This window comes from Dermacentor variabilis, chromosome 10 (assembly GCF_050947875.1).
Source record: "Dermacentor variabilis isolate Ectoservices chromosome 10, ASM5094787v1, whole genome shotgun sequence".
NCBI lineage: Eukaryota > Metazoa > Arthropoda > Arachnida > Ixodida > Ixodidae > Dermacentor > Dermacentor variabilis.
Genome location: NC_134577.1, coordinates 12,640,753 through 12,667,678, shown reverse-complemented (window position 1 = coordinate 12,667,678; position 26,926 = coordinate 12,640,753). Strand labels below are relative to the sequence as shown.

At 44.2% G+C, this 26,926-nt stretch overlaps 2 protein-coding genes across 6 annotated transcripts in view; one reads left to right on the top strand and one right to left on the bottom strand.

The window, feature by feature from the left end:
• Positions 1-2,825, top strand: part of LOC142559917 (metalloprotease TIKI2-like) — a 156,403-nt gene extending 153,578 nt beyond the window's left edge. Inside the window, exon 9 of the mRNA XM_075671612.1 lies at positions 15-2,825. Coding sequence (XP_075527727.1) covers positions 15-189 — 175 coding nt within the window. The 3' untranslated portion in view covers positions 190-2,825. The remainder of the gene's footprint in view (positions 1-14) is intronic.
• A 1,186-nt stretch (positions 2,826-4,011) lies between these two features.
• On the bottom strand, positions 4,012-26,922 carry Rad17 (Rad17 checkpoint clamp loader component). 5 transcript variants are annotated; one of them, XM_075671608.1, is made up of 18 exons: positions 26,752-26,922; positions 26,456-26,653; positions 25,586-25,663; positions 24,557-24,689; positions 21,734-21,864; positions 21,375-21,427; positions 21,140-21,259; positions 20,983-21,046; positions 13,050-13,170; positions 12,779-12,970; positions 12,145-12,233; positions 11,672-11,818; positions 11,169-11,303; positions 10,473-10,512; positions 9,943-10,023; positions 9,776-9,836; positions 9,530-9,680; positions 4,012-4,205 (listed from the first exon to the last, which is right to left on the bottom strand). In XM_075671608.1, the coding sequence occupies exons 1-17, from the start codon at positions 26,755-26,757 to the stop codon at positions 9,536-9,538; spliced, it is 1,794 nt and encodes a 597-aa protein (XP_075527723.1). In that variant the 5' UTR covers positions 26,758-26,922; the 3' UTR covers positions 4,012-4,205; positions 9,530-9,535. The 5 variants fall into 5 exon arrangements, with proteins under 5 accessions (XP_075527723.1, XP_075527724.1, XP_075527725.1 ...); XM_075671609.1 differs by lacking the exon at positions 4,012-4,205 and adding an exon at positions 4,237-5,641; XM_075671610.1 differs by lacking the exon at positions 4,012-4,205 and adding an exon at positions 6,921-7,084.
• Between the last annotated feature and the right edge of the window lie 4 nt (positions 26,923-26,926).

Sequence of the window (26,926 nt, the reverse complement as noted above, 5' to 3'; positions counted from 1 at the left end):
CTTTGTCTATACAGGCGTCCCCGGTCGCTGCCGGCTGAGGCCCTGGGAGCGCGCGCCTCTGCACCGGCGGTGTCGCTCAAGCTGTGGCGAGGACACCGGGGGGCCGCCACCGCCAGCACGGGCCAGACGACAATCCTGGTCGCCCTCGCCTTCGCCGCGAATGTCGGTAGGGGTTCCTTTCCGCCCTGAGCCAACAGCCGAAGCCTGCGGTTCCGCACCAACCTTTAAAGGGGCAGCAACGGTGCCGAGGATCCCGTGTCTGCCAAGTTCGTATGGTGCCGATGATGTGACAGCGTGTACTGACCGACAGTGGGGAAACAGTTTTCTGTCTCCAATGTGCTGTCAGCATGGGCGTGTACTCAGATTGTGGTAGTGTTCTGAATGACCAGGCGGACAAGAACCCCCCCTCACCCCCCCCCCCCCCCGTTTGTCTACTGTGCTGTGATGGTTGCAGACCAAAGTGACGGTGTACTGACTGACAAGCAGCAATGCGCAATCAAGAGTTCAGCCATCTTCGTCTGTTAAAGGCAGATTTCTCGCAGGCACTAAGCGTTCTCCGAAGTGCCGGGATCACCTTCTCAAGAGCCAGGAGGCATAAACGGCTACCGATCATGGAGCGAGTCGCGCGGTTATATATTTTCCGACGACACCGAAGACGAAGTTAGAATGCGCTGTTCTCGAGTGCGCATACGAACTGGGCAGCGTTAGTACCACGAGGTCAGTCGTTATGAACTGGCGTCTTCAATCGCCGGCCGGCCGACGGGGGCGGCCAGCACGTCATTCTAAGCATTCGGTAGAAGAGACATCGGGAAGTGGCCGCTAGAGTGATTACATCCAACACTGCCGCACAAAACTACGGGTTTATTGAGATGAGTAGACGGCGTATACTTACCTCGCAGGGAGAGCAGCGGTATCCATATAGGTATACGTGAATGAAGTTCCACCTACCTCCGCGCACTGCGGTACGTTTGCGCTCACACCGTCGTTACACCTTCCGACATAAAAACTAGCGTTCGCAAAAGAATCTAGCCGATAACGCTTGATCCTTTCACTCCACGCGCAGGCAACGGAAGAACCATACGCGCAGGAAGTTCTTTCGATAACCCTTGCCTGTTTTGTTCTTCAAGATCTAGAAACTTTTGTGTCGAGCATAAAAGAATTTATACAACGTAAAGAAAAGCTGAGCTCTTTCTCAGCTGCCTATAATCTGCAGCTATTCACAGCAATACCGAGCTACAAGGCTGGATGCCGAGACTTCATGCAGCAGGTTACGTGCTGCATGACCGGTAAATCTTTCTCATGACAGCTTCTCTTTCCTTGAAGTAGACCGCACAAGAGAAGAGTGTTTCATTACCATTAAATCTCAAATGTGTGTGCATTCCATTACAAAGCTCAGTGTGTGTCCCGACTTCCAGCGGCAGGCGACGACCTACGGCACCAGTGCCAGGCGCCACCATGGTCTGTATGCACAACAAAGTTGAACTATTTTTTTAGGCCTATAGCGTGTCATGATTTACAAGAAAGGTGCAGTACGGTTCCTTAACTAACACAGTTACCAATACGGAAAGAGGTACTATAAACGGTTAAGGCCTACAACAGAACTACAGAACCACCACAAAAATGAAAAATACTTATGACAATACAGCAGAACACAAAAATGGGAACATTCAAACGAGCTGTAAGGCATTATAAAAAGGAAACTTACGCTTTGTTATCCAGTAGAAAAAAATAAAAGCAGAAATCGGGACATGGGACATTTGCTCGAAAGTCGAGACTGTACCGATAAATTCGGGACCGTTGGGAACCGTATACTCTATTACCGGAACAGCTCCGAAGTACTTTCGGCGTCAAACGTTTATGGATCGCGGTATCTGGGAAAAACATAGCATTTCCGAGCAGTTTTCTTAACCCGTAAAATTGTACACTGTATGCTGTTCCTGAGTATACAATTGTAAAGCCTTGAAGTCTGAATACAAGGCTGCGTGTGGCCAGCGCACTGAAATATCCAGCTTTCTTTCTCAGATATCGCGATACGGAAACCTTTGACGCTGGCTGTACGCAAGCAAGCGGGCCGGGCAGTAACAATAAACAACCTGGAAAACGCTTAAGCTTAAAGGGACACTAAAGGTTAATATTAAGTCAGCGTGGACTGTTGAAATACAATCCCAGAAACCTCGAAACGCTTGTTTTGAGGTTTCTGAAGCGTCCTGAAATACGTTCTGAAGCGTCCGCGTACCTCTAGCGCAGTTCAAATCACCCGCCCTCCGATCGAGGAGTGTTGACATCATGGTCTCATAGTGACGTTGCGCCGTCGGCGAGTAAAACGGCGCCTGCAGACGACGCTACGGCTTTTCTGCGCAAAACGCAAACGCGCGGCCAGAAACAGAGCCAAGACAAAGCCGACAGCAGCGCGAAATCGGAACTATGGTGGCTAGCGGAAGAGAAAGCGCGCGACGATAAGCTGGTTCTTTATATATGACGCCAACTTTGACGCTCGTTGCAATGGACGACCCTGACAACGACAATGGCTCGCGATGCTGGGCTCGACTTCAGCGACTTAAGCACTGATGAACGTGACCTGCTGCTGATGGCTCGCGCTGCCGGCGTCGTTGCTTACTACTACGATGGCAGCTGTATGTCATAGCTGTACATATTCGCACATTTTTAGCTTTTCCTTCGTGAAAACCAAATGCCGCACTCACCGTCTTCGACCTGCAGTTGTTCTTGCGCTTCGGAAAATGCAGGCAAGACCGACGGCACAGCGTTACGGGAAAGCATTACTCTGAAAGGCACTCGACACGGCAGTAAGTCGGCGTTGAACTCGTAATCCTCTGGACGAAAGTGCAGCGAGCACTACATGCGGTCCGCGGAACTGCCCTTGGCCAAGTTCCGCGGACCGTTCGCGCATCCCACGACATCACATGGACGTGGCATTCTCGCTGCTTGTTCCAAATGCAAGTTTCGCGAGCCAGCAGGACCACAGCAGCACGACGCGATAAAGAAAAGTGAAACTACAAAGCGCGCGCGGCGCAAAGTCGAGCGCGCAGAGTCGAGCGAAAACGAAACCTTTCGATCACCCATACTAGTCAAGGGTAACGTCAAAATGTTTTTTTCTTAGAATCGAATAGAAGTAGACAAGTAGCATTTTCTTCCGTCTTATAATCTAATGAAATGATCTTTTTAGTACGAGTAGTTGAGTACTAGTGACAAATTATGAGGAGTGCCTTCGTCATCGGGCTAGTACCAGAATGTCGCTGGGGAGTCTCAAATCGTGGCATGCATTTACCTCAATTTCTCAGTTCCTAAAGCACTGTTCGCGATTATATTGACGCCTTAAACATTCTAGAGCATTGCTTTATCACTTTAATTTGAGTTTATGGTAACCTTTAGTGTCCCTTTAAGAGTGAAACATGATAGCGTTATTCACCGGATATTCTGCGACACAGGGCCCTATAGAAAACAATGGTGAGCCGATCCCGGCGGCAGTGCAGGGCAGAGCAATGGCTGATACCTCTGTAAAGCAGAGACTACAAGCAGTGACTCATCAATGACTCATGCCCCCCCCCCCTCCCCCCGTAAACAAGAAAAAAAGGGTTTTTGTATGAGTATCGGTGTAACAAAGGCACGTTTTCTTGTACATTCAAATTACCTTCTTATATATTGCTACGGAATAAATTGAATCCGACGCTATCATGTTCGTACACTTCGTTGAAGTCAGACTTCACGAATTTTCTGATGCATTTTACTTCAAGAAATTAGATTAGTTCAGCAACGATTAACGGAGGGCCTGCATGTTTGTGGTTTGGAATTTTTTTTTCGTAGGAACAATGCCGCCGACTGGATTTTCAGTGACACGGGGCCTTTAATGCTGTCGCGTTAAAACCTTGAGGACACATTCTCGCAAGCTTGGCGCCCGCATCCAGCGCGCTACCTCTGTCCGAGAAAAGAGAGTTGGTATAAACACGCTCGTCTCTTGTTCAAGTAAGCGAACTCAAACCCTTACGTAGGGTGTGCGGTTACAGACAGATTTGCACCTTTATTCACTTTAAGGGTGTAAAATATTTTAGAGCGCACACTGTAACCAGAAGCCGGCATATATGCCACTGGCCCTCCATCAGTGCAGAAGGACTCAACACGCAGCACAACTTGGCAGGCACTGCTCTGTTCACAGAGTCCTTTACTAAGCCTCAGTGGGATACCAGGACCTGCACGAGACAGGCCGAGTGCGATGAAGCACCTTTCTCACTTTCGTTTGCAGGCAATGTAGTTGCTACCTGCTTATTCAAGGCCTTAGCCAATATTCATTGCCATTGGGAATGGACTTTTTAATGGCGTAATTAAGTGTCAGCAATATTATCCTTCCGTAATTAACATGCTAAAAGGAGCATTCAATGATTGTTTTATGGAAAAGTTGGAGGATGCTTAAGAGCATTGCCTTTAAGAGTGGAACGCAATAGCATTCAAAGATCCCTGACTGCTTCCTGGAAACTGCAGCTTATGTAACCATAATGTTTACCAGGAAATGCTGGTGGCGAATTGAAGGCACGAAGGCGAGCTTTCTGGTAGAAATGCGGCATCTTGCGTGGGCCGATCCCGGAGGTAGTACACAGCCGCGCACACACACAAAAAAGATCGGTTTCAGGTTTCTGTCACATTTTAGCACTTTAATATTTCAGTCTGAGAAGATTTAACCTAAAAGGCATGCGCTACCAGTGTTTTGTTTCGTGGCACTTGTTTGTGGGCTGTCATTTTCAAATCACGAGGAATACATTTGTCAAGAATGTAAGACAAGGTATGAGCAGCCTTAGTGATAGAATGGTGTGGCAATATATAGCTCATGTATACTGCATGTCATACAGCAAGGAATGGCATGTACATATACCTAAATATATTGGGAAATTTTTGCTCACCGTCAACTCCACCCACACCGGATTTTCTGCGACACGAGGCTTTTAATGATGTCACATTAAAAGTGGCAGGTAACAGAACCACTACTGAATTAATGTAATTGTTATGCATCAAATGTCATGCACTGATATAGCGTTCACACTGTGGCAATTAGCAGCGTAACTTTCGTTGCATTTCTGCAGCATTCAACAACCTATTTTGGCTAAGAATCCGCGGAGTAACTCCAGTGCAGGGCAAATGAATATTGGTCAAATACATGCACATTGCACATCGAAAAGCTGAGCCTTGCCATGTCTGTGTCTAGATTTACGCCACGTGTTGACTTGGAGTAGTGGGACTGGGAGAATCAGTGTATACAGGTGCCTGTCTGGCCAACCCTGCAGGCAATGCATGATGCAGGCCTCATACACACGAGACAACTACATGACACACATTTCTGACGTATTTTTGACGCGAAAGCATCAAATGGCTCATTGAGCAAAAAAGCCGGCGTCTGTAGCAGCGAAATGGCACCTAAATTTCCATTGGCTACAACGCCACGTCATGTGTGCGCCTCGACGAAGCACAGCAGGCGAAAGGGAACAGTCACTGTCGCGCTGGGGCGCAAGGTGTTGTGTGAGTGGAGAGGGCATCACCGCAACACCACATTGCCTTCGCTCTGGGAATCTTGTGTTGTCCGCGTTTCCTATCTGCGCAAGCTCTCGACTGCGTTTTAACTTCGCCTCGGTAATCCCTGTAAAAAATTAATGTAAAAAGCAATAAATTTGAAAGGAAAAACCTTGGCAGTAGCGAGTTTCGAACCTACGACCCCATGCTCAGAAGCCTTGTCTCGCCCACTGGGCTAATGCTATCTAGGAGGCTTTGGCCAAGCATCTCAATGCACTCACTTGCCCACAAGGAATTCATAACTAGAAGGACCGCACAGCAGTGTTCAATTTGACATTTATGCTTTTGCATTCACAACTCGTAAGAAGTGCGCAGGTGTCCTCGGATTTTTTGATGTGGTGCCGACCGGTGTCAGCAAGTCCCATTCCACATCGCCTGAAACCATGCAGTTAGTGTGACCAAAGTGCATGCCATGAAGATTGTCCTCGAAACAATACCTCAAGACATTTTACACACACATGCACTGCCGCTGCCAGGCGACGTCATGTCGAACATACTTCTGCAACACAGTTATACAGCTGCTGATTAGAGGCCCTGCAATGACTTTTGAATGAGATAACTAGTTGTTAGACAATCGTATGAATGCCAGATCCAAATATTCCTGCAAACTGAGCATCGGAACGTACACTTCGTTCAAAAGACCGCCTGCTCTTACCTTCAACATACCGTGATTGCCACGTAATTTCGCGTTTATTCGTCTTTCGCTGAATACGTTTACTCAGTTATGATGGACGACACCGACACTCGCCACAGGAACGGGCGCCTAAGAGCTGCACTCTAGGAAATCCACGGCTAGCTTGTTTTGTCTATATGATGTTGCCGCTTCCTAATACTTCTGACCGGGATGGATTCAAACCATGGACCGCAGCCTGGCAGGCAGATGTCTGTGTGAGCCACATAGATTTGTAGTTAAAAAAAAAAAGACTGGTTACATTGCTGTCACTACGTCAAGGTCATAAAAAAGGAAAATACAGAAGTTAGTAGATGTAATCGTTATAGTAGAGTAATAGTAGATGATTGGTAGCGATGGGTAGACATGTATAAAATTAAGCTAGCTAAATGAGTAAGCAAAAGCAAAGTAGCAGCCAAACCAAAGAATGCTTACGCATTAGTAGACAATTATCAGAATTTATGTAGCATTTTCTGTAGAAAAATATTTGTGAGGAAAAAGAATTGCATTATGGAGGTTTTAAATTCCAAAACCATGATCTGATTATGAGGCACGCCGTAGTGGCAGAATCCCGAAATTTAGACCACCTGGGCTTCTTTAACGTGCACATAAATTTAAGTACATGGGTGTTTTCGCATTTCACCCCCATAGAAATGTGACCGCCATGAATATTTATGAGGAGACACTGCATTTATACATTTCACACCTTTTTAAGAGGTCTTGCAAGGCCTTTAATATGTTCCAATGGTTAGTGGATCTAACATGCGTTGCATGTCGGAGTATGAAGACAAGTGACCCAACGAAGAAGAGGAAGTGCCATAAAAGTCCAGGTTCAATTCCCTGCAGGCAGAGTCATCGCCATTATAGTTGCATGCCTAAAATCACTGTGTCATTGGTAGAGCTTATAAATTTGCTTGAAAGCTCTGCCACCAGATGCAAGCTCAGCTCTTGCTGACATGCACAGGTGAAATATAACTATGAGAACTCCGCTGCCTATTCAATGTAATGATGTTTCTAAATGTACCGGCTTAAGTACAGCATCATAACCCCAGATATGCAGTGCGGCAGCATTTACCGATGAACTCTACACGGCCAAAAAATGAAAGTAAATAAATAAATAAATAAATAAATGGCACATGCATGAAAGTAAAATATTCAAAACGCAGGGACATCAGAGATACCACGTGCATAATGGCTCGCATAACCAACCCACTGTTCTTTTTTCAAAAAGATTGTCGTCGTTTGAAAGTAGGGCTCATTAGGGGGGAAAAAATAAAGGTAAATTACTTTTGTAAGAGTCAGAATTTGATATCAAAATGGAGATAACAAGTAACACCTTACTTTTTATGTTGGTGCATGCAAATACTCAAATATACACATTGAACAGTCATCATCATCATCAGCCTGGTTACGCCCACTGCAGGCCAAAGGCTTCTCCCATACTTCTCCAACTACCCCGGTCATGTACTAATTGTGGCCATGTCGTCTCTGCAAACTTCTTAATCTCATCTGCCCACCTAACTTTCTGCCGCCCCCTGCTATGCTTCCCTTCCCTTGGAATCCAGTCCGTAACCTTTAATGACCATCGGTTATCTTCCCTTCTCATTACATGTTCCGCCCATGCACATTTATTTTTCTTGATTTCAACTAAGATGTCATTAACTCGTGTTTGTTCCCTCACCCAATCTGCTCTTTTCTTATCCCTTAACATTACAAAAAAATGGAATAAAAAAAAAGAAAATAAGAATTGACAATGCTGCGCAATGCGATGAAGGGACAGGACTTAAGCGACAAAAACACTACACGACACCTTGTCACTTAGGTCCTGTCCTTTTGTCACTTTATGCAACACTGTTAACTATGTCAAACCAACTAGCCCACTGTGGAATTTTCCTTAAAAATAAAAGTCATTTCTCAAGATCAAAATTGGGAGGTTAATTACACGAGTACATATGGCATTTCTCATGCGTGGACAGCTTAATGCAACTAATTCCTCATCTTTGCATTAGGCCTAAATGCTGAAATAGACATGCCATTGCATGGAATATCGAGTGACTATAGGAAGTGCCACCATGTCAGAAGCCTATTGGGGCAGTGTCAGTGCATAAAACTTTCTTTCTCAAGCGAGGCTTGCATTGGCTCACAAGTTTCGGTGGCGGTATAATCACGCAAAAAAAAAACCCAGTTGCTCCCAGAGGAGAGCAGCTGCGGAAAAGGGCAGTTTGACGAGTTGACAGCTGTGCCAGCGTCGGAATGCAAGTCATTAGCAAGAAATCCAGCTGCATAGAGAGCCGTTTAGCTTCCACCGGGGAGGGAAAGGGCAGGAAAGGGTTTCACACGTGCTGCCGCCAGCTTCGTTTCCATTCAGTTCATTCTTGGAAAATGGATGGGACGGCCACGCATTGTGCATTCCCCCTGAAGAACTGGCAGCCTTCGACGAGCAGTAGCGAGAACTCGCCCGTGAAAGGGCTCGCCGTTGGCGTGCTGATCCAGCCATTAGAGCCACCTGAGCCCAGGCAATCCAACAGCAACGAGACGATGATTCCGAGCTGAGGGAGCAGGAGGATGAAGCAATCCAGCACCGCTACCTGTGGGTACTTAACCGTGATGAACGTCAGGTGCATGCGGGACAAGCTTCGCTTACCCCCATTTTTCTGGTTTAGGAAAAGTTGGTCATTTTTTTTTCTAAATGCTTCAGTCAACAAGCAAAGCATGTTGGGCTTGTTGGCATATCAGACATCACACGAACTGTGTGTTTGTGTTGTTTTTTAAGCCCTATGTTGAGGGCACTGCACCTACTAAGCCCTCCAGCAGAAAGCTCCTAAGGGTGAGCTCTCCTTATGAGAGCATGGTGCAGTGCTGATAACGGTACTATTTCAAAGGAACTACTCAAATATTTCTCCTTCGCTCATACTGGAACTCATCAGTTCAAGCACACCAAGTCTACCTCGCTGTGCACCTTTTCCACTCAAGAGAGCTACATCAACGTGCTGATGAATGATGCTTTACTAGAAGCTCAGCAATCAAAGTAACAAACAGTGCTATTTGCAAGATTAAATGTACACAGGGTGAAAACAATTGCACAATAATAAAAGACTCTGAACGATACACAAACAGTAAATTGCTAATACAAATACAAATTACCTTAAGCGCACTAAACATGCCTTGCTTCAAGGAAAAAAATGTAGAACATTGATGTAATTACATTGATGTGAAAAAATTACACCATGTCTGTTTCACAAGTGTAAGCGTAAATTTGTGCTAGTTCATGTAAAAAGCAGATACCCTAAATCAGTCGTCATACTCTTCTATGATGACTTCCTCATCCGAGTGGTCAAGGTCATCCAAAACTACCTCCACATTTCTACACGAGTAGTTCACTGAAAGTTCCACTTCTCTGTCATCCATGGTGTCCTGTTCGCGAAGGTTGCTTCGGCTGGTGTCGTCACAAATTTTGGGAGAATCAGAAATGGTGTCATTAGTGCAAGTTTTGTAACACGAAGAGAAGACAACAGATTAGTGTTAACTCACTGAAAGAGGTTCCTGTTAGCCAGAGTGCCAATTTCTTCAACAAGCACCCTCCTAGTGTTTGCTAACAGAAGAGAAAAATAACACCGAATTGTTGTAAAAAACAACCCAAGTCAAAGTGTGGCCAATGTTCCACATCAGGTAAAGCACATCACTAGAGTGAGACTCACAAAGTTGAAGGCCACTTTCCTGAAGCAGAGCTAGGTATGGCACCCTGTCCAACTGCAACTCCCGTCCTGTGCTATGCAGTCCTGTTTGGTTGTTTTGTGTGAAGAAAGAGACAAAGAAAAAAATAGAAAAGGGAGAAAGAAAGATGTTGCTTACTCATGGGTCTCTGTTCAAGATTTCACAACAATTTTTGCAGAGTTCAGTGCATTTTGTTTTCTGTTTGGTAGCGTGTGACCTTAACGAGCAAGTGCCTTTTCTTTACAGTATTCAATCCTTTTAGTAGCACAAATTTGCCATCCAGTTATAGCATCTCTAGATGATATGTCTTCGGTTTAACTGCCTATCTGCAACAGCTACAAAAATACTATAGCTCAGCTTGGCGTATGCCCTGATGGACTTCTGCAGATGTAAACAGATAAACATTCTAGTAGTGCCATGATTTAACCCTTTGAAGGTAAAGACTAGAGCAAGGTTTGCTTGCAAGACCATGTCCGTGATGGGTGCATTTAAATAAGAGAAGTGGTTGCCTTGCCTTTAAATGCTACTCGAAGGTCATAAAGTTTCTGCTTGATCTGAAAGAAAAGAAGCACAAATCAATCAAAGCACATGTGCCTTCTTACTTACATTTAATATATTAGTATGTATGTGTAAAAAGGTAGTGAAGAAAGATGTGTCAGCACAACAAATACATGCACCAAATGGAAAAGCTAGCTCAGACCACTAATTGTCTGGGTTCACACTTTCTTCCAGTTTTCAATTACTTAGTGCTCAATATAAAAAATCATGTGCAAAAGAACAAGTGACCAGGAATCACTGGAGATGATAGCAAATAAGAACTTAATGAATGTACGAAGAAATAAAAAAAAGATGTGTATACAAGAATTGAATTCCCCACATTCACAAATGCACTCAGTACTGCATTAAGCATTTTTGGAATAACTATGCAAGCACATCTGTGAGAAGGTTTCAACTTTGCAGTATGAATGTAAATGCAGATCTGAGCACAAACCTCATTCAAAAGTCACTCAAGTAAATGTGGAAGTCAAAATTGTGTTCATGATTAAGTAAAAGCTAATAAAAATGCAGGAGGTTAAATTGAACAATTTGTTCAGACAGGCACACAACAGACACCACTAACTGGTCTTTTTTTTTTAATTTGAGGGCATTGTTTACCTACCCCATAAAACTGAAAAGTCAGACAACTGAAAATGTGTTCACTGGTGCTTACATCTCTAAAGGCAGCAGACCACTGTGGCTTCCCAAGTGGCCTCCATCCAACACTTTTGGAACCTGACTGTGACAGGCTGGATATGACTCCTCTCGTCACCACCGACATGGCATGCCTTTCCATCACATTCTCACTCTGTCAGTAATAATGAGAAAGAAAGAACAGTGAGCATGTGTTAACAATTGTCAGAGTTTACACTGATCTGTTGCTTGGCACATAACATATATCCTGTATATGTTACATGCCAAACAACAGATGAGTGTTGACGCTTGCTTCAGTGTAAACTGTGAGGATTGTCATAGTCACACAGGCTTGCCCATGCCACCAGATATGCTTACTCACAGTCATCGCAACAAATGACACCGGAAAGTGCTATATGGTAGATAAATAACAGGCAACAGCTTCACAACCATTTCAGCAAATCACACGCCCAATTGTCTTGTAGTTGTCTACTTCTTTGTGAGACACTGTAGGGCTTAAGCGAGACAAGCTCTGCTACTCACAGTCCATTCGGAGAGTAAGACGTCACCATGGCAGAACCATTCCGAGCATTGAGCCACAGTGTGAATGTCAGCAGCGAAGTCAGGCATGTTGTGGTGCAGAAAGAGGGAAAATGTCTCTGCGGAAACTGCTGCCCGTTCAAACACTTCCTGCACAAAGGACAAAGCAAGGGCAGGCCTTCGCAAGGTTGAGGGTGCAATATTCAGTTACTTTCTTATTATTATTATCATTATTTATCTACTTTCCAAGTCATCAAAGGTTTATGTTTAGTCTTAATTCAACAACTCTTTGAACCTTGCGCTGAGATTGTTTACAAGACTGGTACACAGTGCATCGGTGTGGCCACACCTTCTGCATGTGTTGGTGAGGCCAACACATGCAGTAAACGTATAATTTTTGGCAAAAACGACTTCCAAGCTTCTTTACCATGTCATGATTTAACAGCTGATCATTATGATAAGTCTACTTTAGATACCTCAGGGCTGATGTCAGTAGTGGGGCATTTCTCTGAATCCTTCACCGATGACAGTGAGAGATCACAAGTTGACACTTCAGTTCCGTCCCCTGAAGCGAAGAAAAGAAGCATGACTCAGTGCCACTAAAAGGTCCAAGTGTAGATGTTTAGGTGAATGTTAACCGACAGCAAGCAGGACAGGTGCGTGACAGCCAATAATAACAGTACGCAGGACATGGCCCGACATCACATGGGAATCTATTGTTTTAGCTCCAATTGTGTGCTGGTCTTGGAGCAATAGTGCAAGCTTGAGATGGGGACAGAAAAGGCAAGACAACACAAGCACTAACACTAGCACTTGAGTTGTCTTGCCTTCTCTGTCCCTGTCTCAAGTTTGCGTTATTGCTCTTACATTATGTACCAACAAGCCCAAGCTGCTCTAAGTATGGCCCACAGCTTATCCAAGAAATTATTAAGGCCACACCGTTTGTGAAGCTTCACTTACATAAGGCTCACTAGGTGTTTTAATTTGGGAGAGCCAAAATTGTAAAGACAGTGTAGTGTAGATAATAGCGCTTTCTTTTTATCAGGCAAGTGCTGCTAAACAAAGAAACATAAAACCACTGTGACCATGTGTATCAGAAGCAGCACAGACCTATTTTAGAGCACTCTGGTTGTTTACGCTTGCAATGCAATATTTTCCCCAATGAATGGAAGAGGGTGAGAGGTGCATCTCGGCCAATGCCACAGCTGCGCCCATCAGATTTAGCTGCCTTCTTTCGTCGCTTCTTGCAAGCAATGCTCCACTGTTGCTTTGCAGCGGTCTTGCTTCTTATGGGGCCAATGCCTAGAACATTCAGAGAACCCATGATAGTGAATGTGGTGCATATGCTAAGAATGCAGACGACAGCATCAATAACACTCACACTGCCTAGGAGAACAGAAGAACTCAAGGGCGTTAATGGCACTACGAATGTCTCCATTGCTTGCGGCAACAATGCTGTCGATATCATCGGCAGTAGGTTCATGGGTGATGGCTTGTAATTGCTGCAATACAGTACAGAGGTATACATAAAAGAATATAACAAGTTGCAGTTCTGCAATAGGCAAATGTATTTCAGCATTCACTGATTAGAACATCAATCTGTTAATTATGCTGTAGTGACAAAAAAAAACAGATATTAGCAAGACATCCACACTGAGGCACTGTTTTTGCATCGGCTCATCAGCAAAGATTGGCAGAGAAAGTGCAACATTGAAACAGACATTTAATCTGACTGCTGCTGTCAAGGCAATCAAAATTAAACAATGTTGGAGGTAATAGGTGCTCGGGCACATAGGATCACAAAGTAGTTTCTTTTTCTTTTTTTTTTTTCTCCCTGGCACCCTTCCCTCAAAACGAAATAGTGGACCGGACCTGGCTTCACCTGCCACACTCAGCTTTTCTTTAATAAAGGCGCCCGTGCGCTACAAAAGTACATAGCCAGATGCTTAACGTCAAGATACAAACCTTCCAGAGATCCAACTGACCAAAATCATGAAGTCATGAAGATATACCCAATTCGCGGTTGTTCCACTCAGGAGCAGATTCACGCATTTTGGACGCCACACAGAAGAAGTGCTCAGGTATGCAAACACATGTTAAGTGATTTATATCAGTCAAATTTCTTTGTTCCTGAGGCTCTGAACACTACTTGAGCACTGTGTGGTAGCGCTCAAAGCACTCTCCTGAATGGAGGTCAGGATCTGCACTGCAGGTCTTGCAGTAGAATACAGTCTCCCTCCACCCTACTTTCTTATTATCACTGTAAATAGAGCAGTCTCACGACATTTATTGACCATCTCAATTAGGAATATATTTATCCTTGGCACTAAAAATATCTTCTCATTCAGTGAGCTGATGTGTGTTTCATTCATAAAACATATGCAGAAAACGTCGCCATCCTGTGAGCAATTCGTGCCACAAATTGTGCTAATATCTCTATTTCCTTCATGTCCCTCTGAAAAAGTGCTGTCCTCATCTGTAAACACTGCGAAGTGCACTTATTAGTTAAAAATGTTCCCGAAAGTTGGCACTACCAACGCAAATAATCAGCAAATGTGAGCATGAGCACTTGTCAGTCACTTCCTGACAACTGTCCAGACCCAATACATTTGTGTGGCGGGAGGGGCACGACAGCGAAGGGTTAATTACAAACTCTTCAAAATGTTACACAGCTGATAATGACTGCCATAATCACAATAATTATTTGAAAACTAACCCACTTTACAGAATCACTGCTATAAGTGTGTCAAGGTGTCGACCAAGTTGAGATTTCCAAATTCCCCAAGTTTTCCAGGTTTTCCCTGAGCGTTTTCTGAGGTTTTCCCTGAGTGACACAGGACTGTTTTATATCAAGACGAGCTGACACCATGTTGCCCGATGCTGTCACTCCCTAGTAAACATGTTAAAACATAAAAAACAATTTAATTCTGTTTTAATAGTAAGGAGTAGCGTTTATTATAAAAAAAAAACAGAAGCGAGGGGTTACTAAAATGTACAGCGACTATCTTCAAAAAAATTGCTAATACCCATTGCAAATCTACTGACTGATTGACAGCAAGCTCAGTGGTATGAGGCCCGAACTTTGTCACAAGTGAGATTCTCAACAACTGGTAAGTCAACCTCTCAGCCCCTGCACAACACCTCAGTGTTGCATTTCGCTGCTTTAAAGAGTTTATTTTGGTTTGGATGAGGGACACCTGCATCTCGGCATCAGCCAACACTCTGTTTTGAGCTCCTCCAAGCGGCAACACGCTTCCAGTCCTGTTCATTGCTCAATGCGCAAGTCCTTTCTGTTCTCATCATCCTTCCGCCGTGCGTTCACCCCCACAGACCATTTAAAGCGCCCCTCACCAGGTCTGGCCATTTTGAGCTGACAAACGCAGAGCATACAATGCGCGCTAACGATTGTGATAGTGCTAACATTGCTATGTGCCGCGGAAAGGTCTGAAATTTCTATCCGAACGCTGTTTTCTCTTTCCCTCGCAACAACCGCGCTCCAAGCTGGACGGTGAAATAGTCACGTCCTATGCCTACATAGTCAGATCTGCAGTGTGACATTGCTCATGGTGACACGTGACTTCAAGAATTATTCAAGGCAACACCTGTTGTTTATGTGACCTGTTGCTTGAATTGACAAATTGAAGCTTAGAGAAATAATAAAACACACAAACGAAATGTTTGCGTGTTCTTCGTTTTACTTTGCACCGAAGCAAGAGAGATGTACTTCCGCTTCATCTGGTTGTTCTCATGGTCGTGCAGTCACGTGCGCAGGTACCGAAACTATGCCATTTTCTACCGTGCTCCAGCGCATGACCATGCTCTGCAATCCACTTGTTCTGCCTTAGTATTCATGTAGCACTGAATTATACAGCTAGTCATGTGTCCGTCTGCACAGTGCACAAAATCGTGCACTGCATGAAACGAGACAGTGACAACAGCTCACGCGTATTGCTGTCAGCAAGGAAAAAAAAAAAAAAAAAAAAACCCAGCACTGAAAGAAAAGCAAGAAAAAAAAAATGAAGGCGCAGCCCGTGACGTATGCGTCGCGCGATCCTCCAGGTCCTGTACAGGAGAATGCAGGGAAGGAATTTTGCTTGCGGAGGCTAGACGGGGTGAGTGGAGAGAGTGTCTCGCTATGCAGTGGAGCTCGCCTCCTGAAATCATGAGTTCGTGGAACTAAAATATTTCTTTCTCGGTTATTAATGAGCCGATTTGAAAAATTTTCACAGCAGAACGCTCCTTAGAGGTCACGTAACAACTTCCAGCATATAACCAAAATTTGCTATGTGCCCTGTGAGGGGCCCTTTAAAGCATCCTCTTGGTCAGTTTTACAGTCAACACCCGATTTCTTGGACTCCCTAGGGGCCGCGAGAACGTCAGCAAAATCAGGCAGTTCGCAAAATCGGTGCCCTTCCACTCTGGGAAGGATGACCAGCAAAGCTGCGTATGTGGACCCCTTAATGGTGAACTGCACCTCCGCCATGGGTCGGCCTGGTATTGCACTATCTTCGGAATCGCCCCACGTGTGGGGAGTGCTTAATGCCTACTTCACCTCCGCCGTGGGTTGGCCCAGCACTGCAATATCTTCAAGATTTTGTGTCTGCACACGGACACGACCCTGTGGAACTAGACCTTAACAGCTTCGCTGTAAAAAATGAATGCATGTTTTTTACTGCTCTTAAGGGCTCAAATCATCACAGGCACATTCGAAAAAGCTCTGAAGGTCTTCCAGTACACTTATTAGGCATATCGGCTTGACCCTTCTCACGCTTGTTATGCTTCACTGCAATAATTCTGCATATGCTTCACTGTGTAACTTTTCTGTAATGAGGCAAAGCTGAGCTTCGAAAAGCGGCATTATGCAATGCGCCATGCTTGCTGAGCGTCGAAGCCAATTGTAAGGAGCGCAAAGGCAGAGTCGGTGTCGCTGCTGACAGTGGTGAATCATTTCAATGAAAAATACTGCACTGAACGGCAAGAAAACATCGAAGCAGCTAGGCCTAGAGTTGCCGCGGTGTTGTCTGCTACTGCTAGCGTATCTGGCAGCGATGTAATCAAAACGGCGGTGGGGGTGTCTTTGATTAATGCCGTTTCGGACCTGTGGTCACGGCAAAAAAGACGTTCTTATACATTGACTTTATGGGTACATAGTGCTGCCACGAAGCCGTCCGAATTATCGGGCGTTTGGAAAGTTGGTCATTGACTGTACAGGCTCGTCCACTCTTAGGGTGAACACGGCTCACCGTGGCCGCGCTCCGCGGGGCGCCAGTGCGTCCGGCGCGGCGGCGCATCGAAGCTGAGCGGCGCAGGCGCACACGGACCCAGGGGAGGTGCTTCGCGTCGTCTGCTACAGCGCTGGAGTGCGCCGCATCTTGCTTTGCTGTAAACTTCGCTAGACCCAGGTGACTGAGTGACCGAGGCGACATTGCGGGAAGGCGTACTTCACTAACTGAAGCATTTTCCAGCTGGTTCCGTCTACAGCTTGTGAACAGCCTGCTTAATCAATATACATAAACAGAAGCAAGCATCTCACCCCCTAAATCACTTAGCATGTTTTTTGTAAGTGATGAGGGTAAAAATACGGTCATTTTTTTTTCGCGTTCCTAATTAGGCTGGGGCCTAGAGGCGACGCTTGATAGTCGTGTCAGGGACGTCACCCAGCCTGAGGCTGTACTTAATTTCTCGAACGGTGGAGGTCAGGTTTGCAGCAGCCGCCGCAACAATGGTCACTCTTTGCCGGGCTTTTCTTCTTCCATCCTTCTTGTAAACCTGGACCATTCTATTTACAGTTTTCAGTGGCCTTTTTGTCATCTCCGATATAACGCGTTTAGAATAGTTTTGTAGGCACAGATCTACAATGCATCGTCGTTCTCTTTCCAGTACCCGCGACATGGCTAGTTTCCAAAGCGCACCGGGGAAATGAAATTATCATGCACTTTTACAGCGTTTTTATCGCCGAAGTGCCATGGCAACCAGCAACCGAACAAAATGCAATTCATCATGCAAGTCGACGGAAATGCGTTTAATGGAAACACCTCTGGTGTCTTTCGATTTGGCGAGTCATCCCAGAATCTGTAACTCCTGAGTGGCCAGTCACCCAGTTGAGTAGTCGTTGGCTGCACCGCATCATCATATTAAGCTAGGATGGGGTAGCATGACCTACGCAAAATAAAAGGGGGGGGGGGGCTCAGCGGTTGATAGGGCTGACGCCCATGGTCAGTTAAAGAGTAGACTGGCCTTAGCACAGCAATCTGGCTTGGGCCGGGCTTAGCGTTTACAAACGGCGAGTCCGTTTGCTGACCACCGGCATGCTGTGGGCAGACGACACCATGCCGGCCTCATGACCGTCGGTTTAAATGTCGTGGCCGCCTTCGTCCAACACACGGACCAGCCACTTGCCCACGACGGCAACAGCATCGCTTGTCCGCGGCAAGGGTTCCTGTGCCGTATTCATATTTGGGTTTTACCCACTCAGCCCAGCCCACCCCCGCCTACCCCCCCCCAAATAAAATTCCTCCTAATCTCCAAATTTTTCCGATGCCCACCTCTATTGCGTAACTCCATGTGTCGCTTCGGGACGTATACCGTACAATTAGCAAATTATTATATGCTAGTGAGAATATGCATATGGCCCATTCTGAGGAATTACTGAAATGAAATAGAAGCGAATAACGACTTAATTACCCGGCAAGACGTAATTTAAACTAGAAAACAGACATGTAGATTATAGATTTTCCACTTTAATTACCTATTCGAAACGGACGGAAACAGCATTCGCATGCGGCGTGCACTGATTTCAAGGAGAAAAGAAAAACGTCGGCGCCATATGTTTTAGTTCACCTAATCAATGTAATCAAATAATTGACCGACGATTCCTCAAACGGCTACCTGATGCGACATCTCGCATCAGGTAGCCGTCAGAGGACCGGCACCGCTTCGGTGATTTTACACATGCTGTGACAGTAAAAATGAATTTAGTCTTTTTTTAAAGGATGCAGAAAGATGAAAAGGGTGAGTAAAATCGCCGCCAAATCAGTTGCTATGCCGGGGAGAGCACTTTCCTACATCGCGTAAAGCGCTCCATGCTCTCCTACCAGCGACATTAACGCGTCAATAAGAGAGTGCGAAGCAGCGGATTTCACTTCTTAGTTGTTGTTGTCGAAGTAATAGTATTGCCCTCCTTAATGGTAAAATCCATGGCAAACATGATGATGCGTGATTGAACAGTCGCTCTATGACTTTCTGCGATATTTATAGCGGGTTTCGGTCATTTTCTTAAGTCAACTAAGCACATTCGTTCTAGCATCAAGACATGCGCGAAACGGCGCGCTAGGCTCATCGCATGATGGCTCCAACCAAGAGCGGTTTCTCGGTATGCACTACACCAAGTGCTGTGAGAGTAAAATAAGAGGGCCCCAGCCTAATAAAGAGCGCGAAAAAATGACTATTTTTATCCTTATCACATATGAAAAACATGCTAAGTGACTTATGTGGTGAGAAGCTTGCTTCTGTTTATGTATATTGATTAAGCAGGCTGTTCACAAGCTGTAGACGGAACCAGCTGGAAAATGCTCCAGTTAGTGAAGTACGCCTTCCCGCAATGTCGCCTCGGTCACTCAGTCACCTGGGTCTAGCGAAGTTTACAGCAAAGCAAGATGCGGCGCGCTCCAGCGCTGTAGCAGACGACGCGAAGCACCTCCCCTGGGTCCGTGTGCGCCTGCGCCGCTCAGCATCGATGCGCCACCGCGCCGGACGCACTGGCGCCCCGCGGAGCGCGGCCACGGTGAGCCGTGTTCACCCTAAGAGTGGACGAGCCTGTACATTGGCAACTCCTCCAGTCAACGACATGCCATCAAAGACGATTCATTAAGATTCCTCTCTGGTAGTTGAGCCAGCATTACTGCAACTTTCATTCCCTTTCAATAAAATTGCAGATAATTCTCCCTGATAGAAGCACAAGTTCCCTAAGTATTTCCAGACTATTCCAAATCCCTGAGAATTCCTGGTTTTCCCGGATGGTAGACACCTTGGTGTGTGCTTACAAGATATTCATTTAAAAGATTTTAATTCTTGGCTTTGACATGCCAAACCCACAATATGATTATGAGGAAAGCCGTAGTGTGGGACACCGGATCAATTTGGCCATCCGGCGTTCTTTGACATGCACCCATTGCACAGCACACCTGCTTTTTGCATTTCGCCCCTAACAATATGCGGCCACAGTGGCTGGGATTCGATCCCATGTCCTCGGGCTTAGCAGTGCAACGCCAAAGCCACTATGCCACCATGGTGCGTTCCAGAATATTCAGGCTTCCAAGTTTGGCAAATAAGTGCTCTCATCTTAAATGATTACATTAAGGTCCTGTTCATTGTGGAAGCAGAATCTTGATTTAGTAACTGCATTATTTCTCAATTTAAAACTTTTCAGTAGTTAGGTTTACAATGTTGCAGCATTGCAGCAAAACCAGTGTTAAAATGTGAAAAATCCCACGCATTGGGGCACTTAAAAGACAGAAGACTGACATAGTTTTCATCTCATGTAACATTGTCATTGATAACTACAAGTTATGCCAAGCTCACGAATGCCACACAGTGGCTTTATACACCATCTGAATGCTTGAGCATAGGTGCTTCTCAATAGCAAGTTCCTTGTCATTCACCAAAGAATGTCAGCCCTAAACCCCCATACAACTGGTATCATATGACCAATGTCAAGGCAAAGGCTCCACATTGGTTTTATTCAAAAAAATTATGCCAGAAACATTACTGTATTCCATGGCTTCTCAGTGAAAATGAGGAAAAGACAGTCACATTAGATTATGTCGTTGTCGAAATTTTCACATCAATACAATTAGCTCGAAGTTGCACACTAAGAAAGGAGGTGCACATAATTTGGTTGCAAACATCACTTCAGCCTTTTCTCTCAGTAAATGGAACTCCAGATAAATGGAACCAATTTCCCTGGTCCCTTGAGGTTCCATTAGACAATTCACTGCAAACGACACCACTAATGCTGCCACATTATGTTACAAGACAGTATGCGCACAGTCTGGTCAACCATTCAAGGGTATGCCTACCTGGCAATAAATTAAATACAATTGAAGCACTTCTTTACTACAGAAAAGCTGGCTGACAGCACACTTTAGTATGGCATTTATACATTAAAGGATAGCGTGTGCCTTCAAACCTAAATTCAGCTATAATCGGTAGGAGCGGGTGTTCCTTTTAATACTGAACTGTGCTGTACATCAAGCTAAAGCTTTTTCTAGTCACCTAGGAAGGCATTTCACTGCTCTGCAGTACGGTTTACTTACCACAGCTGTATCAAGCAGTGTACAAAGTGCTTTTGTGACAAAGGTAGGCGCAATAGAATTGAACCTGAAAGGCATAAAATCAAGCAGAAGAATGTGAGTTTTTTTCCTCTCTATTTCGCAATTAGTGTTCGAAAGTTAAGAAAGAAAGTGGGCTTACATAATTTTGGCGACATCTAGTTCCTTCATAAGAGCCTCAGGGAACAGACGATGTTCAAGTTTGTCAGACGACTCGCTTATAATAAATACAAGAGGTGCAACAGCAACTGCACGGCACATCCTTTAAAAGAAGTGGCAAGCCACATATAAACAAGTTAAACAAGGACCAAAACAATGTCATGAGATAATTAGTATCTACATGTTGGAGCTTCTTAATTCCATTATCTTGCACTTACCTTAGTACACGGTGCAAACTTTCCACGTCCCTGATAAAAATGTTGGGAAGGTCCTGAAATAAGAAGGGAGTCTGTACAACGCAGCTCACAGTTAACATTGGTCAGATGCCTACAATTGATTGTGGCAAGCTATAAGTAGGTTACAAGTGCATCACACATGATTTAGGGGTAAACAGTGCACACTGAATTTTACAGAGACACTAAAGAAGTATACTAAGTTAAGCTAAATTGGGAAACTAAGAATCTGGAACACCGTGAGTAGTTTGGTCAGGCAGAGAATATGCAAAAGAGGCAAATCTGATCATTCAATTTACTATGAAGATATTTACATGCAGGCTATGTAGTTATGAAACTCGTACCTCTACAAGCACAACTCTCTTTGCAGAGTCTCCAGTGAGAAGTGAAGGATAGCGACTTGACTGAAAAAGGAAGTCTTCAAACTGCTCAACCTGTCCAGTGCTTCTTCCGAAGTCCCAGTTTGGATTAAATTCTAAACAAATGAAACATTGGTAGCATGAACCCTTGGCACATACCTTAATGAAAAAAATTACTCAATAAATTTCACTACTATACCACACAAGTTTGTGTATAGACTAGCAATGTTGCTGAATACACCTTGAGCTTCTGAAATGTTGTACTAATGCTCTGTAGTAATATGCATACACTTTGCACTAAAGTGGCAATTAACCATGTATTAGTCCACATAATGGCCTAGCTATACATCTTATAGTAAGGCAGCCGAGATGTGCAAGCACAAATTCTGTAAATGTAACAATTCCAGCTTACAGAAGCAAGTTTCAAAATAATTTTCAATATGCCCATAAGCAGACTGAATGAAGATGTTAATAAGCTCAACAAGAAGGTTATTCAACATCACACAGTGCTGAAACACGTGGCTGTGCTTCTGGCATTGTAGATCTGTGGAGCAGAATTGAAATGGCATCAAGGGGTAAAAACAATATTGAAGCTGACAACTGTTCGTGACGTCAGAATGCATTGTTAAATTCACTGGTGTCCAGATAAACTAAAAAAAAAATTGTACAGACATACCAGCGAAAAACATGGGCTGCTCACAATACCACAAGGAAGATGAACTTCTTTCACTATTAGTTCCTCTGGAACTACATATGTCTTGGACCACAGAGGCACAGCGAGTAAATGCTGTGCAGTTATGTGTACGGCACTTGCAGTGAATTCATAGGTTTTCCCTGACTGTAAATTGTTTTTGTCATATAATAAGCCATAAACGCTTTTTATTTCAAGTCTCGTGCTAGTAGCTTATTATACCAAACAAGAATGTACTGTGATCGGCCATTCATCCTGTAACAACCTCCAGTCACATAAAACGCAATTTTGGGAAACAGGCCGACGGCCTCGTCAAGGTTGTTCTCAAAAGGGATGTTGTATGGCCACCACTGGAGTACTTTGATGTCACGGTGTAGCTCAGTATAGGTTTGGGCAATTAGCAAGGATACAGACCTTCACCTGTCAGCCACCCAAATTGGCACGTCCACACTGGAGACGGGGTCAGTATTCTACCACCCCCCCCATACCCTGTATGTTCCCAGTGATGTGCGTGTGTTTCCGACAAAGCTCCCTCCAGAGGGAAACGGTTACAGACCTTCGGAATGGTGGGACCTGAGGTCATCGGTCTCCTGGTGCTGGATTGGAGGAGGCGACTGAACAATGACTATGCAGGGGATAAAAAAGTGACGAACGGCGGGAGTGATCGGCTGCTGCAATTTTTTCAGAAACTTTTTCTGTACTACTTTGAATTTTTTCATAATTACGTAATATAAGCTTGTGTGTAAAACGTCCTGAATATCGAGCCCAGCTCCACGTTACCTTGCTCCTCCACGAGCAAAGTACGTTCCACATCTTCGGACCCCCAGTCCCAATAGTATGCACACCCTGCATTTCTATGGAACACATCTATGACAGTCATTTTCACATCTGCATCGCTCTCTCTGTTTTTGAAACGGTTGCAGTGAAAGCAGTTTACTGCATTTTTCATGACAGCTCACAGAAAAAAGGAATAAAAGTACCTGTTAATCATTATCATCATCAGCCTGGTTACGCCCACTGCAGGGCAAAGGCCTCTCCCATACTTCTCCAACTACCCCAGTCATGTACTAATTGTGGCCATGTCGTCCCTCCAAACTTCTTAATCTCATCTGCCCACCTAACCTCCTGCCGCCCCCTGCTACGCTTCCCACCCCTTGGAATCCAGTCCGTAACCCTTAATGACCATCGGTTATCTTCCCTCCTCATTACATGTCCTGCCCATGCCCCCATTTCTTTTTCTTGATTTCAACTAAGATGTCATTAAATTCCTCACTCAATCTGCTCATTTCTTATCCCTTAACATCACACCTATCATTCTTCTTTCCATAGCTCGTTGCGTCGTCCTCAACTTAAGCAGAACTTAAATAGGGTTCTACTTTTAAGTACCTGTTCAAATGGTCGCCAACCAAATGAAGAATTTGTTCACCAAATTTGTGATGGAAGTATTTTACCGAAGAAACACTAAAGAGAAGCATTAAGTTAGTTTAAACAGATAAAGTATTCTTTCAAGACTATATTTTGATTGATTTCATGGTAATAAGTTGAATATTAGTAAAAGAACAAAAGGTAGGTTGAAATATTATTTTTTTGAATTTTGCACTGAAACCCCAGCACTAGTACACAAGTGACATCATAGACATCAAACTATATTTTTATAATTTAAGTGCTGTTGCTCAGTAAAAGTTTTTCACACTTTTCAGCCTTCTGCACTTTTACAATACAATGCAGCCTATATTTATTGATAAAGATTTACCGTTATCGAAGCAGACACTATCAAAATTCATGACATCAAGGCGAGCTGTTGCAGGAAATTCAAGGTAGTGTCGCCACCTGACTTTCATTTTTTATATATTTTCTGACTTAGCAAGCCTATTTTTATGGTAAGAGTGGCTTTTTTGTTATTGCAGAATAGTAATAATACAGGTCGAATTATTTTTCTCTTCAGAGTTCCTTTAGGAAGACTAATAAAATGCAAGAACACAATATGACAAGTTATATGTAGTGTGTCTCTTGCATAATGGTATAATTACTGCGATTTCATTACAACATGATGACTGTCTGCCAAACTCCGCAAAACAGTCCCCAGACCGCGTATGTTCATACGCCTTTCAGCATACCAGTTTTAGCAGTCAGGGAAACTGGGTTGATCCATTCGCAGATAGTGAAGCCTTCTTCAGCTGCAAGGCATCGTAGTGTTGCTGTTTTTCCCGAGCCAGCTGGTCCACAAAGAAGAATAATGGCACCAGCATTCTGAAATCAGGGAAAGCAGCTTATATCACTAGTTTATTTGACACTTCCGCTTACCCAATCTCATTTTGCAGAAAAAGTACCTCTTATTATGCTTCTTCCAGAAAATATACATTAATCAAATTTTTAAAGATCACTTGCTCAGCCTGCCAATATAGGTGTCACATTGTATAGGTCACCTCAAGAATCCTAGTGTACCTTCAATGTGCACCACACTAACATTTGCTCATGAGGGAGTCACCACCCTGGCTTTTCCTGTGACATGTTTTTGAAATTGTTGGTGAAAATGAGCAAGGAAATAAAATAAAAGATAAATATGTTCACTTTGCATGGATTAATCCATACACGACTTCAAACAGTTCATGCACAGCACAGAGCCATCATACGAACTGAGGCAATACTTACACATTGAGCCCAGTGTTGTACTTAATGTACAGTCTTTATATAATGTGCTCTTTATATACTGTTCATGCTATCCGTACAGCATTTCGAAATGTAAGCAGCTGTGTAATCTGCATATTAGCTTCCACAAGGGTAATATTTCATTTATAATCTGATACTTATTAGTTTCTCTAAGATCAAATCCCGGCCACAGCAGCCACATTTTGATGGGGGCGAAATGCGAAAACACCCGTGTGCTTAGATTTAGGTTCACATTAAAGAACCCCAGGTGGTCAAAATTTCTGGAGTCCTCCACTACAGTGTGCCTCAAAATCAGAAACTGGTTTCGGCACGTAAAACCCCATATTTATTATTATAGTTTCTCTAAGAAGTGTGAGACTTTCTTTAGATTCCCACTAAATGGCGATGTGAGAATGTCTCCTCTCTTGTTGTGTAATGCACCTGAAACATCAAGGTGTAGTGGATCAAAAACAAATGAAGCCTATTTCATACTTTACCATGAAAGAGGTTTTGAGTTTTTCCTTGATGCATTGACAGACTTGTTCCACTTTATCCCGATGGACAGCTAAGTCATTCTGCAAACAAGAGGTTGCGGACAGGCAGCAAGAGCTTAAACAAGAGATAACTCTCTTGAGAATCACATTTGCACGAGCCTAGCTTGCTGAAATAAAGAAATAGGTACACAACAAGACAAGGCATGACAAACATACCTGTGCGGTAAATGTTCAGCATTAAGTCTATGGCAGTTACCTCAATTACTCTGTCTTTTTTGTTGTTTTGTACAAATGCTTTATGAGCAGACACCAGAATACATTTATCACTCCAGGCAACGAACACAACATATTTCAGTACGTTCTTGAGAATCACATTTGCACGAGTCTGGCTGGTTCAAATAAAGAGGTGCGTACAAGAGAAGACAAGACAACCAAAGCATGGTAAGTGCGCCATTACTGTGAACTTTCAGTGTTAAACCTCATGTCAATCACGTTATTATGCTTTTCGAATGAAGGCTTAACATGTAGAGCCCATAAGACACTTCATAAGTCATTTCAGGCAACAATTAAACACAACATATCTGAGGGAATTCTGCCAATGAAAGGCGACTGTTTTACATCCCAGTCATTGCTCCAGCTGAGAGTGTTCTTCACTAGCAGCGCTTTGGGTCTGCAACCCATTCAATGGGAATACAGCATTGATATTTGTACTCATTCTCCTGCTGCCAATAACGCTACCCTTTTTTTCCTGTTCGTATTCTGAGCAAAACAGCCACACAATTATTGCTTATTGTGCGAGACCGCGGGCCCATAAGAACAAAATAGGCGGAATAACATAATAGAACAACAAATGAACGTTTTAAGCGAGCTTACACGACTCTTTGGCGCAAATTTTTCCACCCACGTTCCACTGGCACGGGCAAGCGAGTTCACTGGATCGTGCCCCGATGATGCAAGATCACACGCCGCAGAACAATCATCTTTTGGGGCTGGTCGCTTTCTTGTCATTCGCTTATGGGCGCTTTGATTCTTTGGCGGCTCCAAGCAGAAGCCATCGTCAGGCTTGACCCACTGAGAAATGAAAGGTTACAGAACGACAAACGAGGACCTGTAGCAGAAGCGCACCGCAAAAGAGAAGAGCTTTCAAGCATCAGAAACTCGTGACTTACGCTCATATTGCGCCGCGCTTATAACTGGGCACATTAAATAATTGGACCTTATTACATTACTTTACATAATGCAGTCACATGGACAATTTAATTTATCTGAGGAAAAGAAAAGCTTCGCAGACTGCAACTTCGCAGATTCAAAACAAAACTGGCACACAATCTGGATTGAGCTTCG

Bases quoted from the DNA above. Each gene is read 5' to 3' on its own strand.
- Rad17 (XM_075671608.1), bottom strand. The intron at 12,971-13,049 runs GTGAGTGTTATT...TGAATGTTCTAG, and splicing joins CTTCTGTTCTCCTAGGCAGT to GCATTGGCCCCATAAGAAGC. The intron at 9,837-9,942 runs GTGAGTCTCACT...CTCTTCTGTTAG, and splicing joins GGAAAGTGGCCTTCAACTTT to CAAACACTAGGAGGGTGCTT.